The sequence below is a fragment of the Aedes aegypti genome, chromosome 3, assembly GCF_002204515.2.
Source record: "Aedes aegypti strain LVP_AGWG chromosome 3, AaegL5.0 Primary Assembly, whole genome shotgun sequence".
In the NCBI taxonomy this organism is placed as follows: domain Eukaryota; kingdom Metazoa; phylum Arthropoda; class Insecta; order Diptera; family Culicidae; genus Aedes; species Aedes aegypti.
The window spans coordinates 206,136,392-206,153,084 of NC_035109.1; the positions used below are offsets into that span (position 1 = coordinate 206,136,392).

Below are 16,693 nucleotides of genomic sequence, written 5' to 3' on the forward strand. Positions count from 1 at the left end.
AAAAACATGTAAAAAGACTACCGAAAGCTAAACATTACATATAGTTTGCAATTGGATTAAATGGACAAATTGATGTGAAGTTTTGGGAAAAAGTTACACGTCTTCTCAGTGAACATGTAACGTTTTCGCAAAACTTCACATCAATTTGTCCATTTAATCCAATTGCAAACTATATGTAATGTTTAGCTTTCGGTAGTTGTTAAATTTCCACTCGGCTGGTTAGCCGTAAACCACGATTCATAATTTAAAAAAAGTATGTAAAAAGATTTAAAATCGATTGAGTATTAAAGAAGTTATGGTCAATCAAAGAATAAATTTCTAGTAAAATGAGGAAAAAATTGGAGCAAACTACTTTTAACTAAAACTAGCTTGATTTTAGACAAATTTGATGTTCCACAAAATTTTTATCAATTTAATTTTGAAGGAAATAATGCTAAAAGTTTCAAAATTGGTTGAAAAATAACAAAGTTATGCTTACTTCACTGAAGGTCATTTGCACCTTCAAGTCGCTTGCACCTCCTCTAAATTTTAATATTTTAAGCTCACATTTTAAAGTTTCTCTTTAAATGTGATTTGAATTCAGATGAGCACACGAAATTTTGGTTTCAAGAACTTTTTAAAAATAAGCCGCACCCAAATGCTTAATCTCAGATTTCACCCCAAAATGGAATGTACCATGCCCACACAGTTACGGATCACCCTCAGTGACGGATCACTTTGGCGTTCAACATCGGATAACTCGCTCAAAACATAAACGTTGACGTGAAACATATTTTTCCCATGTTATACTATTCGTCTTCTACCATTCGTAATGTTAAGCACAACATTCAACCGCTAAATAACGGTGTATTTGACAAATGTTTAGTTGGTAGCTCACATCTATCATTATATGGTCGTTTTCTGTAAGAAGTGCCGCTAGCATTCATAAGCTCCCACAAGTGATAAATTCAAATGTTATAGCATAAAACATGCTCGTTCACTTCGATTTAGTATGAATTCATCTTTAGAAAACATTTTTCTAGATTGTTGATTCTAAATACCGAATATGAGCACTTTTAACTAGTGATCCATAATATGGACCATGAAATGATTGTTTACCACGGTTATGGATCACTTCCAAAGAATGTAGATTTCTGCCATTTTAAGCATTGGATTCGACATTTTCAAACAATAGCACTAAAAATAAAACTCATAAAACAACAAGGTTTTTAAATTTCTTTTTTTAGCAGACAAAAATGGGTGGAAAACTTGATGTGGAGTGAAAACAGTTCATGTCTCAGTTACTACAATGCAGTATCACACGAAATAGGGCATTTACCCTTGTTTCCAGCTCTAACACTGCTGTTTTTTTGCAGTAATATGTGACACATTGTTAACTTTCGCCAAATCATGCAATACAGATGCATTGAGTGTAAAATCTCTTGATTTTGCGCACTGATCCGAAATATGTCACAATTTGATCCATAATATGAAAATTGATCCATAATATGGTTTTCAGAAACCGATACAATTTTTAATTTTTATGCAATCCTAGGTAAATATTACACTCAAAACAGTTTACTAGCCAAAGTTCCAATTTGAAACGATTCAATTCGTGCTTTTAAATTACAATTTTACGTTTTCCATGTCGTTTTATTGAATTTTATAGGTTGGACACCACACTATTTGATCCATAACTGTGGGGTCATGGTACTCTATTTTTATTTCTCAATGTATTTTTTTTATAATAATAATATTGTATAAAAATTGGTAACGTAATGTAAATATGTACGACAAAGGTAAGCTCTAGTCTGAATCATTAAACATCTTTAAGGCTACACGTTGCCTATTGCAGCATGGTTATAAATAAATATCTGAATAAACATAGCGTACTAAATCACATGCGTTGTGTTGTTAGAGCATAACGTATTAAAAAATCAATTTCCGAGATGGCAAACCTTGAAACATAGGCACATATCTATAGAAACAGACGCACCATCCCGTCTTAGTCGTAGCTTCAGCAGCGCTTCCTGCCTTTGCCTAGCTAGCTGTTCGTGAAAGTTGAAGTGCACAATTATTGTTGAAGATAAAACCGAACAGCTGTTGCTGGTTGCTGATGCTCTTCTATTGTCTTATATACATACTTTGCAGCGTAGTTATTTATTGGAAGTCGATTTTTTTGGCGCTGATATCGATAAGTAATTAAATCAATCTATTAATTGACGATACAGAAACGCAACCGTCTTATCTGCTGATATGAATATAGGTCTAGATCAGTGTTTCTCAAACTAAGCTAGACGCGACTCACGCAAATAGTAAAGTTATGATGTTTTAATGAATAACTAGCAGAAAACATTGACAACCCAGCACCCATTACTCAGGTTGCAATCATAATGTCCCCAGTAGTCCAAATGAAAGAGAGTGGAAATATTCGTATAAGAAACTACTACCAATATTGTCTCAAGGGGGTTATGAAATTGCCGAAAAACACGCTACTACGGGGCATGGATTATCAAACGTGGCTACCTATACAGGGTGACAAATATTTCCTGTCATGAAGTAAATGATCACCAAATTAGTTGTTTGCGGAACAATTCGCAGCACGAGTCATAAATTTATCCTACGAGGCTTGCCGAGTTCTGCAACGGGTTATGTACAACATTTTTTGCAATTTCGTAGAAGATCACTGTATATCGGAATGCATTCACTATCATTTTACAGTTTCTGAAAAAAATTATGTAATGATTCATTACGCAACTCAAAACAGTTTCGTAATAAGGAATCGTTGCGTAATGAATCATTACAGCACTGGTTTCAAATCAGCCTATTACGATGAGAAATTGCAAAAAATGCTTTTTATATGTCTAGAAAAGCAAGACCAGTAGAATAGCCTTCAGATTTGTTGGAACGAATTAAATCTATTACACTTAAAAGTTGGTAAGTGGTCGAATGTCCAATGTCCATGGCGGTATCTGAACTGTTCATTGGCAACAATTGAATTTTCTTTGATGTGGATCCATTAAAGAAACGTAAGTGAATAACAATTGTATTACATCTTAGTGGTATTTTTGAATATTGCATCATTGATCTATTTTTCAAATCGAGCAGATTTATGTGACTCATTTGTTGTCACTGTCGATCAAAGTAAGCATGCATATTTCAGATGTCACCCGTCGACTGCTATAGGACTGTCGAAAAACTCAAGTGACAGAGCAGTGTCGACCGAATTTTTTGGTCGACAGTGACTCCAGTCGAGTCATTTTGATCGACTCGACTTATATAATAGGGCCCTCAATTATTTGATTCAACTGTTCAGTTAGAAAATCAAAAACAGAGGCAGACATGTTACTAAAAGTAGGTACATTGTCTGATGATTTTTCGTTGGAATTTTTCGATGATGAAGAGATGGAATAAAAGTTACCTGCGGCGGCATAAGCAGGGGCATTTGCATTTGATTTGAAATGATCTGTAATTATTTTTATTAAAGTTTATGCATAAATGACTATTTTCTATCTGCCTCTCTTTCATTCTGTTGTGGATTTTTACACTAAGGGCCGATTTCTTCACCTTTGCTTATGTCGTAAACCACGTTTACCCATACGATTAAACCAGGTTTAAGGTCTAAGCTTAAGTTAAAGCATAGGCGAATCGACAATTAGGAGTGAAATTCCCTGCAAAATAAAAGAGAGGCAGATAAAAAATAATCATAAATTACTAAAACTTAGTAATTCTGTGACTTCCTGTGTTTCTGAGTGTACGAGCCACAACGATTCGTTTGCAACAAGGGCAATCCCAAAAGTTAGACTTATGGTTTAACCCGCAATTTGCGCATACAAATTTTTTGGTAGCTTCCATCACACGACGGACGTCCTTAGCGTGAGAAGAACCTCCGCAAATCATGCATTTAGCATCCATATGGCAATGTTCTGTTCCATGACCCACTTTTGGTACCGGCAGCACTGAGAGGGGTTCTGAAAATTTGCTCCAAGTTTCTGGAACTGTTCCCATGTCATACGGACATCGAACATAAGTCTTGCTCTTTCTAAAGCTTCCATATTATTTAGATCAGTTTTGTTAAAGTGAATTGAATACTATTCTTTTTTTTACTTTTATTTGTTAGGCCCTCAGTGCACTTGGCCGCTACTATGCCGACTATCATTTCGTTTCTATCAACCTCCTGACACCGCCCATACAACCCCATTGGAAAATAACGAGCAAACATCTCTGGTTCCCACTGGGAAGTGGTTCCCACTGACAGCTCAATGTTTGCAAACAAATAACCGTTTAAGGACTAACAATCAATGATGGTGAAATCTTTTTCTCCGATGAATTTCTTTTCTTGCATAACAATGGTAATTCGAACAAACAAACGGTTGCGAACTATTGGATTGCAGTACAGAGAGTCAATTTTGGTTGATGTGATTAGCTTGAAACACATTTTAGTATTGGAGGAAAATTTCCCCAATATGATTAGGCCAATGTACGTTGTTGCTCTTGAGTTTGATGCTGACCACGAAAACATGGCTGTCTAGAACCGGGTTGGTTTCTATAGATACACAGATACAGAATCTATTTATATCCTAGTTCTTATTGCTATTACTCTTATACCGAGCAGGTAGAGGAGAGTGCTGCCGTTAGTCCAATCCATATCCATATAGCCGTAGTTCATTGGCAATGAGAATATATACCGAGGTGAGGAAGAAGACATTTAGTGTGCGTGGCATCCGTGTACGGTGCAAAATGTTCCAAAACTACAAGCAAGCGACCTCCCATAAGAAGCCGTGTAAATTAGTGACGTAGTTATTTTTGTTTACGTTTTTTTTTCTCTTTACTAATACATATCCATTGCTTCTTCTTCCACACCTTAGTATATTATATTCTCATTGGTTCATTGGTATGCGGTGGTTCATTTTGCCATGTTTCCGTGTCGTGTGAGGCAACAGCCTACAAAGAGGTTCAGTGTGTCTCAGTCACCATCCGATACTGACGGAGGATGGATGTGTTCCCCGTGCGGCGTCTTCTGGTGGCTGGACGGATTTTTGTATGTGGGGCGTTGGGAATCGAATCCACGACCTTCAGCTTACGGAGCGAAAGCGTAACCTCGAGGTTCCGGGACCCCCCTAAATATTATTCTTGAGAAAGCCCTTTCCGACGAACGCCAGATTGGGTTCCTTTTTCATAATGATTACATGAATTGGGGAAATCCAAGTAGATTTAGTGGACCCTCGATTTTACGGACATTCAAATTTCATGTTTTATGTTATAACGTTTGATTAATTCTAAACACGCGTGCTGTAGAGTGAACATTTGTAAGACGTTTTTCATTAAGTGCGCTATGCTAATAGAGTGGTAAGGGTCCGATTTGATTCAAAAATTTAATAAATATGCAAAGCAGCTCTTGCAAGATCCGAGGGTTTTTTATGTTTTTCAAAGTTTTCTTTTGTGGTATACCTTTGTTTATTGCAATGGCGTAACCAAGGCGAGATCAGAAAATTTTCATAACAATTATCAAATATATTTTTGAAAATCAACACTGAAATCCTCTAACACCGGGAGCAGTTAGTTTTAATAACAATTATTTTGTTCTAAGTTGAGGCTTTTCTAATATGAAGACCTTCAATGAGTTAAATAACGTATTTCATTCGTTTTTTTTTTTATTAATAAGCTACTGGTTTTTGAAGAGAAGTTTTCCAAATAAAAATCCTAGAAAATATATGGGAGAAAGTTGTTACGTTGCTAAGCTGAAAAATCACAAAATTTCGTCTTCTTCTTCTTCTTGGCATTAACGTCCTCACGTGGACAGAGCCTGCTTCTCAGCAGGTTCCAAAAAAGTGGGTTTTAAAACTGTCACTAAACGTGGCAAGAATGGAAGAAAAGACGTTTCCCCGGAATGCGAACTTTCTTCCAAGGGTGAAATGAATAATTGTATCGAAATGAGCAATCAGTTCGATGCTCTAGATAAATTTTCCGAACACCAAATCGAAGCAGACTCTAGCCCAGGCTCTTTGATTCGAGTGAGGAAGCAAAGAGTGCCACCTATCGTGATCAGTTGTTCCGAATTTGGGGGATTTAGGCAGCAGATCTTGAACTCCATCAGGGGAATCAAGGTTTCTTTCCAAATCGCAAAGAAAGGAGATTGTTGCGTTTTGCCGGAAACTCTCAAAGATCGCGAACTTCTTCTCAAACATCTTGAAGAGAAGAAGCACACATTTTTTACTTATGACGACAAAACTGAACGTTTGTTCAAAGTCGTCTTGAAAGGTATCTCAAGTGACTATAAGTCACCTGATGAGATCAAAAATGGAATGAATGATTTACTTGGATTTTTCCCAGTCTAAGTAATCATTATGAAAAAGAGAACCTATTCTGGCATTGTTCGGAAAGGGCTTTCTCAAGAATATTATCTAGTTCACTTCAACAAAATAGATCTAAATAATATCAAAGCTTTAGAAAAAGATAGACTCCGTGAAACTATTTTATCAGAAAAATCATATAAGATCAAACCATCAATCGACTTATATGTTTCAAATTACGTCTAATGCATTTGACAGTTGAAGTGTAACTGCAACCTAATAAACATTACGCAGCTACGATCTGGTTTAAGTTATATGTACATCATGTATGCAATACATGTCGAGTTATCAGCAGAGCATATAACTTATACTGGCTTCTTCAAATAGTACATCCCATATCTCAGATTTTTGGCGACATTGCAAAGAACGTGGATCAATAAAAGTTCTGGTCAAGCTTTAAATTAAATTTTCTGGTAAGTAAATCGCTTTGATTAAGACTATCATTTAAAACAAACTTTTGTTCCATTCTATGAATATATTCACCAGGCTAGGATCAACCAGCTGACAGAACTCGCAAAATATTAATTACGAAAATTTATCATGACGGATCGAGCTCCTCCAACTATTTCAATTTATTCACCGTCGGTAAGTAAACCCGCTTTAACTAAGACTTTATTATTGAGATTTCCTTTCCTTTGTAGAATATCCACTCAGACTAGGCACCGAAAGACGTTCTTTGAAAGCTTTCATCCTGCAAGCTTTCATTCAATAGGTGAATCAATCTCCCTGATAATTTACAGTTTTCATTCACAGACGAACAATCACTCCTTATCTGTGGAATGTAAAGGTGGCTATATAAAACATATGTGAAGCTAAAATTTCCAAATTTGTTTTTATAATACTATTATTACATTCAAAATGGAAAGAACAATCAAAAATATAAGAGTTCCATATACGACAAACTAACTTTGTTCATTGATTTTTATATAAAAAGCAAATAGTTTTCTCTTCAGCTCTCCGCTCGTGAAAATCATATTCATCGCATATAACGGTAACATGCTTGCCCAAATCGCGCACTATATGCATTACATATAACTTATAGTCGATGATTTCGTTCTTCGATACATCTTATATGAAATTCTAATAGTGTAAAATTATATGTCCATCATATAACATCGACTTGGAGAGTTGGCTCAGTGTATGTGATTTTATTTTTCTAACTGAACAATTGAATTAAATGATTGATGCAATGTTCAAAGCCGCCTGAAACAGTCAAAGTTGGTGTAAAATTTACTAATCAAATTACGTTTTTCTAATGGATCCAATAAATAATAATTTAAATAGTTTAAATTGGAATGCTCGTTCGTTGACTGGTAAAGAGGAAAAGCTGTTTAATTTTCTTACAGCTAATAACGTGCATATAGCAATTATTACTGAAACCTATTTCAAACCTGGATCCATACTCAAAAAAGAACTTTTTTGTTTATCATAATGATCGCTTTGATGGGGCATGCGGGGGAGTTGCAATCATCACTTATAGGTGCATAAAACATCAACTGCTTTCGTCATTTGAAACTGAAGTTTTTGAAACTTTAGGTGTTTCTGTTGAAACACAGCTTGGTAAATATACTTTCATAGCTGCCTATTTGCTTTTTCAAAGCTCTGGGCAGCAAGCTAATTTGCTCAAAACTGACTTGCGAAAATTGACTCGCAATAGGTAAGTAATTTTTTTTGTAATTGGAGACTTTAATGCCAAACATCGGTCATGGAATAATTCGCAGAGTAATTCCAACGGCAGCATTTTATTTAATGTCTGCTCTTCAGGATATTTCTCAATGCAATACCCTGATAGCCCTACGTGTTTTTCCTCTTCTAGAAATCCTTCTACGAATGATTTGGTCTTAACCGACTCTAGTCATCTTTGCAGCCAATTAGTTACTCATGCTGATTTTGAGTCTGATCATGTCCCTGTTACGTTTCAAATATCCCATGAAGCGATTCTCAATCCTATCAGCTCCACTTTCAATTATTTTCGAGCCGACTGGAATATATATGAAACATATATCGACAGTAATTTTGATGTTAACATTTCTTTACAAACAAAACTTGATATCGACAATGAAACTTTAACAAATTAAAAGGAGCATTCCAAAATGTGAAGTAAAATTTGAATCCGTGATTATAGACGATGATCTTAAACTCTTGATACGTCTTAAAAACGTGAGGAGAAGGCAATTTCAACGCACTCGCGATCCTGCTATGAAAATTGTATGGCAGGATTGGCGAAAAGAAATTAAAAAACGATTTTCACAATTAAGAAACAAAAATTTTGAAAATAAAATTTTTCAATTGGACGGAAACAATTGAGCTTAAATTATGAGAAACATGTGTGACTACACTTGTATGAAAAAACGATTAACGATTCCTGGTATCTTTCGTTTATGAAATTCCTTTAGTAATTTTACGGAACTTTTTAATTACACAAGTTGTAGTTATTGTGTGGATTTCTTTAGTGAATTTTTAAAAGGAAAATTATCATCACCGGGCACCTCAAGAAGGACATCCTTCAAATACGTGATAAATCATAGAGCTGTCAACTAAATACATGGGAAATCAATATACTGCTTTACGCTTAAACATTTGAAACAGAAAAAAATATTTTGGGAACCGAATTTCCAGGACATTGGTGTTGGTTTGTACCACTTTACTTTTTTGCAACGGAGAAGTTGAAACATTGTGCTTATCCCTCACAGCAACAAGCTGGTTCTAGCGAAAACCTTTTAAGTGACAGACGGACGATTTATATTTCGGTTGTCGCGCGATTCACCGAAGTCAAAACCGCCACGCTGATGCTGTGTACGACAAGCGAGGTTTCCCCACTATTGTTATACAAAATAAAAGAACTTAACTACTGACGAGTTTTTTTTTGTCAATGATGGTCATGTTAATTGATTTAGAAGATTTTTCTTTACGTTAGAACTATGTAGAGTAAGGTGGGGCAAAAATTTGACCACAGTGGTATAATCAATGTTTCCAGAAAAACAATAGCAGTTGAAGCAAAATCAATAAATAAAATAAATCAATTATAAGAAACATGTGTGACTACACTTGTATGAAAAAACGATAATTTTAAACTCATACAAGTGTAGCCACAAATGTTTCTTAGAATTTAAGCTGAATTGTTTCCGTCCAATTGAGAAATTTTATTTTCAATTTTTTTGTTTCCTAATGGGAAGTATGCACTTCAACAGAAAAGTAATCGCCTATCGCGATGCGTGGGAAATTTCTTGCAAGAAATACTCCAGAAAAGCACTTTTCTTTGATCGCAGTACGCAGTTGAAAAGAAATGTCAATCCAAATGGGACTCACTGTAGAAAATTTCTTGACCATTTCTTTCCGCAGAAATTTTTACTTTTCTTGAGCTGAACAGCATACTTAGCTTAAGTGTGAAAATTGTTTTTTAATTTCTTTTCGCAAATCCTGCCATATAATTTTCATAGTAGGATCGCGAGTGCGTTGAAATTGCCTTCTTCTCACGTTTTTAAGACGGATCAAGAGTTTAAGATCAAATGTGTTTTAGTATAATCCTGGAATACTTAATTATGCGTTTTTGGAAAATTCAAACTGTCCGGCCATAGAGGACTCCCCCCTAACAGATTGATAGGTAACAAAAATGACATTTTTGCGTGTCTCAAGAATCAAATTATGTATCTCTAGTAGATTTGAAGATGCTGAATCTGATGCCGTTCTCAGAAATGTTCGAGCACGTCACAATTTTTAGCTACAGGTCGCCAAAGTCGTAAAAAACATTGGTTTCATTGATGTTTACATAACATTTAAACAATGATTTATCAATATTTTCTATGATCTAATACACCAAACATGCCAAATAGCTTAGCTTAGCTTAGCTTAGACTGACTACACATATCAATGGTTGCTATTCCGTGATTGACCGAAGTCAGTGAAAATGCACAAAGAATCAACTAGAAGTTTGGCTGGGATTGGCCATAATCTTCTTCAATGTGCATAATTCAGTGCCTCTATTTATACAGGGTCAATAACGGCGCCGGCCACGTCCTTGCAGTCAGGTGGGATTGGGGGAAGGAATGTTAGTGTGTAACCTTTGCTATTTGGAGACCGTGTTTGCCTCTGCATCTCCACAAAGGTTACTGGGAGGGATGTTTGTTAATGGGAAGGATCGTTGGGTCACAGGATTCACTTTGATAAGCGAATAGACCATGATAAATAATGATTTGTGAGATATATACATGCTTATTTGTAAATATAATATTTTCATTTGATATGAACAATTTCTATGTAGTGGAAAATTATGCCGACACTTGAGGTGACGAACCATTCAAACTTTGTTGAACAAATACCTAAATGTAACATTACATACAGCTGTCAGGACGAAATCATGTGTTATTATATTTTACTTATTTGAAAAGAAACAAAAAACTTGATTGGTTGGAACATCATAGAACACTCTTATTCTTATGCCGACACTTACAGTGGCGAACCATCCAAAGTTTGTTGAATAAAGCGAACTTTTCGCAAGTCTACACTTGTAGTGTCGAACCATTCAAAGTTTTTTTTTAATTACAAAAATAAAGGTAAAAAGGGGTGTTCTGAAAATAAAAAAAAATGTGAAACATAAATAATTCATGAATCAGAGTTTGTGTCGACACGCACAGTGACGAACAATTCATAGTTTGTTGAAAATTCATATTTACGTCCCACAATTGTAACGATTAAATGTGCAGTCATACATATTTTATAGATTAGAAATAGTAGCATGAAACGAGCTCATTAATTGATCCTTTATCCTTCACTGTGCAGCCACAATCCACTCTCAGCCCCACTCGTTTGCTCGGCTATATAAAAGCACTCAGAAAAAAAAGGCGCGCGACCCGAAAAGGAAAAAAAACTTGGCTTTCTTGACGCACTGCCCAGCAGCAAGCGTCAAGGTCAAAGGATCAAAAAGAACTCCTAATACACCAAACATGCCAAATAGAACTTTTACTTTCATTTCAGAATTCAGATATAATTTGGTTGAAATCACACGGTTAAGTTTAGTTTAAATCGATTTTTTGAACATGCTTGCAGTCTTTATTCAAAATTCTTAGTATCTCTTATATGGCAAAATACAATACTTTTCTTAACCAACAAAAAATAACCTTTGAGCATCGAAAGTATTATGAACTTAGTTGATAATAATTGTTATAGAGTAAGCACAGACCAACAGACGTCACACTCTCATCATTGTCCATCGACCACCTTTTTAACGATCGATTCAAAAATATGGTAGGTGGCCAATCCACCACCCGTAGCGTTCGCATCGTTTTTGTTCGTGTTTGACGTTTACACACTATCGCCATCTATTGGCCTGTCGGCCAAACACACCAATTTTAGCATTGGGCGTTCATGTCCTCGTGACTATGATTTTGATCGAGATTTGTTCTAAGTGTTACGTCTGTTTGTCTGTGGGGTAAGTGTACCAGTTATGGCCATAATGATTCCCTATTTCGCCATACGTGATAACTTGAACGTCTCCACATTTTGAAAAGTTTTGTGTGTTTTAGCAGTAAGATATAGGATATATCGTGATGTTAAAACATTCAAAAAGATTTAAAATGTGAAAGTTATCGAAATAATGCAAATGGCCAAATAGGGAAATACTGTGTCCATAACTGGTACACTTTCCCTACACATGAAATTCGACTTCTGCGACAAATTAAGCGAATAAAATGCCATACAAGGGGGCAAACTTGCATACAAGTTGCCTGAAATAGTCAAATTCAGCATTTTCAAAAGCCAATATCTCGAAAACTAGACGTGCTATGGCATTTTTGTAAATGGCAATGGATTCAGCAACCCCTAATTAAGTAAATAGCGGTATTTTGATGCTTGAGACAAAACCGTGTTCCGCAGTGTTTTGATCAAAAAGAGTGTTGTGCCTCAAAATTTTGATTTCTGGGGTGTTTTAATGCTAGAATCCCTCGTCGTGGATATATTCTACCACAAATAAGAGCCTCAAAATAATTTCTCTGAATATGGTCAAAATTCCCTGAGAATTGCAGGTTTTCCTGGTTCTTTCAGGTAGTAGCCAGCCTGTGACATAAAATATTGAAATATATCGACTGATATGTTGAAATTCCATTTTTAATTATTTCATCAGCATATTTTACCTGTTTTATCTTAGGTAGTATCTAAGATGGATCAATTCTCGAAATTTTTTTTTTTTTTTTTTGTATGGTATTCAGTTGGAGCTGCCTGACAGCTTAACTTGTCAAGGCTGAACCCTCGGTCTGGCTTTTGCCAAGTTTCCCCTCTACCAGGACCAATACTCAGACGGACTAGGCAATGGCGCCCACATGAACACTGTTTTTTTATTAGTATTGTGACGTGGTAGTTTTTGAAAAGTGCCCATATTCCCTTGCTTCTGAGAAAAGGAAGCATTGTGAAAATCAGCAGCTCCATCAGAATTTGTTTGAAATAGTTGTGTAGTAGTGTCATTACTAATACTGTCTAGTCGAAATGGTTTTGAATAATTTGTCATTCAAGTGCTATTCTGATTACTCCTGTCTTTTACGTAAGATTAGAGTCTTAAATGTCAATTGTCGTCAAGTTTTAACAAAATTAGGCTGTTTAGTAGTAGTTCTAGTTAATTTTATTTTTTGTTGTTAAAAGTGTTTATTGGTCATTACGTTCATATATCCTTAAAGAAAAAAGTCGCTTTCCTTGTCTGTTCAACAATTTTTCGAAATAAGCAAGTGTACCCTAATGATCGATCTCAGCGTCTTACTTTCCATAGTCATTTTATAGTGAATATTGAAGAGTAAAGTTACCTTAGGCTTCTATTACAGTCTCCTACATGATTCACTTTTCGGTGGCAAATGCAATGCTTCACAACGCCTACTTTCTACTTGTAAATTTTGCGAAAATGAAGCTGGAATTAGATTATTTATACCGCTGTTACAAAAGAGGTATTTCTTATTATGGCAATGTAAAAACCATATTAAAATAAGATTGTCGCCTCTTATTTCTACTCAGTGAATCTACTAGTCATTTTCCTAAGAGTTCCTATGTATTCCCTACGTCGTATATGATAACGATGTATCGAACTAGCTAATAGTAAGAGTGGCTACGGATCATTCTGGTTAGCAAAAGGCAAACTGAACGTCACCAATAGTATTAATGTCCACTTCGAATAGATTAATTACTTGAAATGGTCATCAATTCTATCAATGACGCAGAATGTCCGTTGGATCACATCCGAGATATTATTGCGTCTATGCCATATGAATTATGACGCGGCTTTAAGCAAAAAGTGCCAAAATGTGATACCACCACTACAGGTTACGCCTTTGGTTTCCATCATATGGGCTAATGGATTATGCCCTCCCATCGCGGCAAGGTCGCATAACCAAGGGGAGGGAAGATGGATCAATTCTCGAAATTGGATGCCAAATCCAGCAGTATTGAACCACATCAAAGAATCATTTTTCCTGTCCTGTAAAAGGGGGTCGCAGTCTGTAATAAATTTGGGAACCGTTGTCATAAGCAGATAGATGATGGATTGCTGGCTGCATGCGAGAGCGAGTTGCGAATAACTATACATTAAATAGCTCTAGCTTGCAGCAATGCAACGAAAGCGAATCCATTCGAGCAGTTGGAAGCAACGCTAGAGCTAGGCATGAGAAAAAGAAGAAAAATTCCGTCATAGTAACTGCAGTCAGAAGCTTCATTGACTATGGAATATAGTTATATTGACCCACTAGAAGACTATCGCTATTATTAAAGCTAATCAATGGACCGTAATTTACGGGAACGGCTTCCAGACTTACCAAAAGGGCGATTTGGGACGGGAATCGCGTCCGAGTGGCCGAAGAAGATCGTAAACGACGAAATTTGGAGCAGTAAACTATTCATTTTCACTTTTTATGCACCATTTGTTCGCTTTGTTGCTAGTTTAGAGGGCAGATCCAAACTTGACACCTTTTGCTTTCTGCTTGATTTTTTTTTCTTACATTCTGGGAAGAACTTCCACTTGATTCGCGGATTGAAAAACACTCATTTTTACGCAATCCTTCCTTGTCGAATCCACTAGACGGGTTTTCGCCAAACTTCGGCTTACAACAATACGAATTTCAACACAAAAAAAGATTCACAGTTTAGATAATAGCCTTAATTTTCTACACTTTTGGAAGGAAAATCCTTCGGGACTAACCATTTGCACGAAAAAGCCTTCAGCGATTTTACGAAATAAAATCCGTACTTTGACAGCTTGGTTGAGCGAAAAAATGAATCCCCGTGTTGTTGTCAGAACAAAATGCGCAGGGTTTCTTGCGTTGAGAACGCGTACCGAAATGAATTCACAGCGAATTTCGAACATCTAGCAGCGGCACGGTTAAAGAAATCTTCGTGTTCATCAAGGTGAACATGAACATGGGTAGCACGCTGTTCGTATAAGTACTGTGCAAAAGGATAGGACAAGACACGGTCAAAAAAATGATTCCATTCGTAGACTTCTTCTTCTTCCTTACTTACGTCCTTACTGGGACAGAGCCTGCTTCTCAGTTAAGTGTTCTTATGAGCACTTCCACAGTTTCTAAATAAATGCCGTGTCCAGGATAGATTTCTTGCTAGGTTGGTGATGATTTGGATAGTCGTTGCTAGGAATAGAAATAATAAACCATAGAAGAATAATGTCGCTGGTGTTTTCTTTGTTCTCGCACAGAAACATGTTGGGTACATAAGTGTCAAGCTGCATACATTTTCGCGTTGACATTGTATAGCCCCGCCTATCTCCACCAGCAAAAGCTGTTCCTACTGCGACACCAGCGACATTCTTCTTCTATGGTTTATTACTTATATTTTGCTAGGAGTCCTTTGATTGTTTTGTGTTAGGGACCGTTCAAATATTACGTAACGCAACAGCGGGAGGGAGGGTTCTAACATAGTGTTACGGTCCATACAAAAATTTAAAATTTTCCATACAAAAGCTGTTAAGTGAGATGGAAGGGGGTAAAAAATTGACAAATTTTACGTTGCGTAATATTGGAATGAACTCTTACCGCATTTTGAGGACGTTTAGTCACCTCAAAGGCAAACAGCAATATTAACTGAGAGCTTTCTTTGCCAATTGGATTGTTTAGGGCCTGTTCACAAATTTCATAACGCTGAAGGGGGTGGGTGGGTGTCCTCGTAACGTTACAGCTCATAGAAAATTGGTAGAATATTCATACAAAAAGCGTTACAAGGGGGTGGGTGGGTGTCCAAAGTGCCCATTTTCAGCGTTATGAAATTTTTGAATGAACCCTTAGGGGTATCCTTTTTTCACATATTCTGATTCTACGTTAAAAACTGAGCCAGAATCCAAAGTTTCATAATGGACCAATGCACGAGTTAACTGTTTGACGTTTAAGCGGTGCCGTGTTATTTATGTGGCCATGGTAACGAGTGAATTTGGCACCGCTCAAATGTCAAATTAATGAACTCGTGCATCGGTCCATTGTCCGTGCCCTGGAACTATTTTTAAAACACGTTTGAATTTAGTATGGAAATCGCGTTTCGGCAAATTTTACGTCGGGACAAACTGTCATTATGTAAATTGAAATGTCATTGAGTCGACGAATTGAAATCTGTTTCAATCATTTACTATGAATATTAGAAAAATGTGCACTTTTGATAAAGCTACAAGAAGCTTCAAAAAACTGAATTTTTCATCACTAAACAACCCAATTGGGTTGCTGTAGGGAGTTGGTGGATATCCTTTAGATATTACAGATGATAAGAAAATTGAAAAATATTTTCGGCGATTTTCGGCGTTATGAAATTTGTCAATGAACCCTTGGCGATAATAAAAAGTTACAGTTTTTTGTAGCTTGATCGAAAAAACACATTTCTTGCGTTCAGTATCATAAGGGCGTAACTGAAGTGATCGATTTCTCTTCAGCTAATTACTTGATCGGGCGACTGTTTACGACTGTTATTTCTGATACAGTAGGTAGTAATCATGGTCCATCATCATCCTTCATTGTAAAATGTTCAAAAAATCGTTTGAAGTTCGTGTACTGATCCAAAAAGAAATCGATCACTGCAGATACGCATGTATGATACTAAACGCGAGATTTGTCTAAGTATAGTCGCGCCGCCACTAAACCACATCGCGCCAGTGGGACTCGCGACGCGCCTCCACTCGCCGTATTTTGAAATCAGTTTGGTGTGTAGGTGTGGTGCTGCATTCTATGTTTACACAGCGCACTATATAAATGTTAGTCGCGACCGACGCGACGCTTGGAGATTGAGAAAAAATAAATTAGAATAAAAAATTGTCCCTATTTCTGCCGGATCCATAGTATAACACAATTTTATAGCGCTTAAATACCATGATTTTGATATTATAAATGATTAAAGAA

The 16,693-nt window shown here is 36.3% G+C and overlaps 1 protein-coding gene across 5 annotated transcripts in view; it reads right to left on the reverse strand.

Moving 5' to 3' along the window:
* Window positions 1-14,563, reverse strand: part of LOC5577032 — a 52,310-nt gene extending 37,747 nt beyond the window's left edge. For 2 of the 5 annotated variants that reach the window (XR_002502568.1, XM_021854417.1), the window contains exon 1: window positions 14,120-14,561. Coding sequence is in view for 4 of the 5 variants with exons in the window: in XM_021854417.1 (XP_021710109.1) it covers window positions 14,120-14,204 (85 nt within the window). In the remaining variant the exon portion in view is untranslated. Of the gene's footprint in view, window positions 1-14,119 lie in introns of all 5 variants that reach the window. The other 3 variants (XM_001663076.2, XM_021854416.1, XM_001663077.2) reach the window with 3 other exon arrangements.
* Between the last annotated feature and the right edge of the window lie 2,130 nt (window positions 14,564-16,693).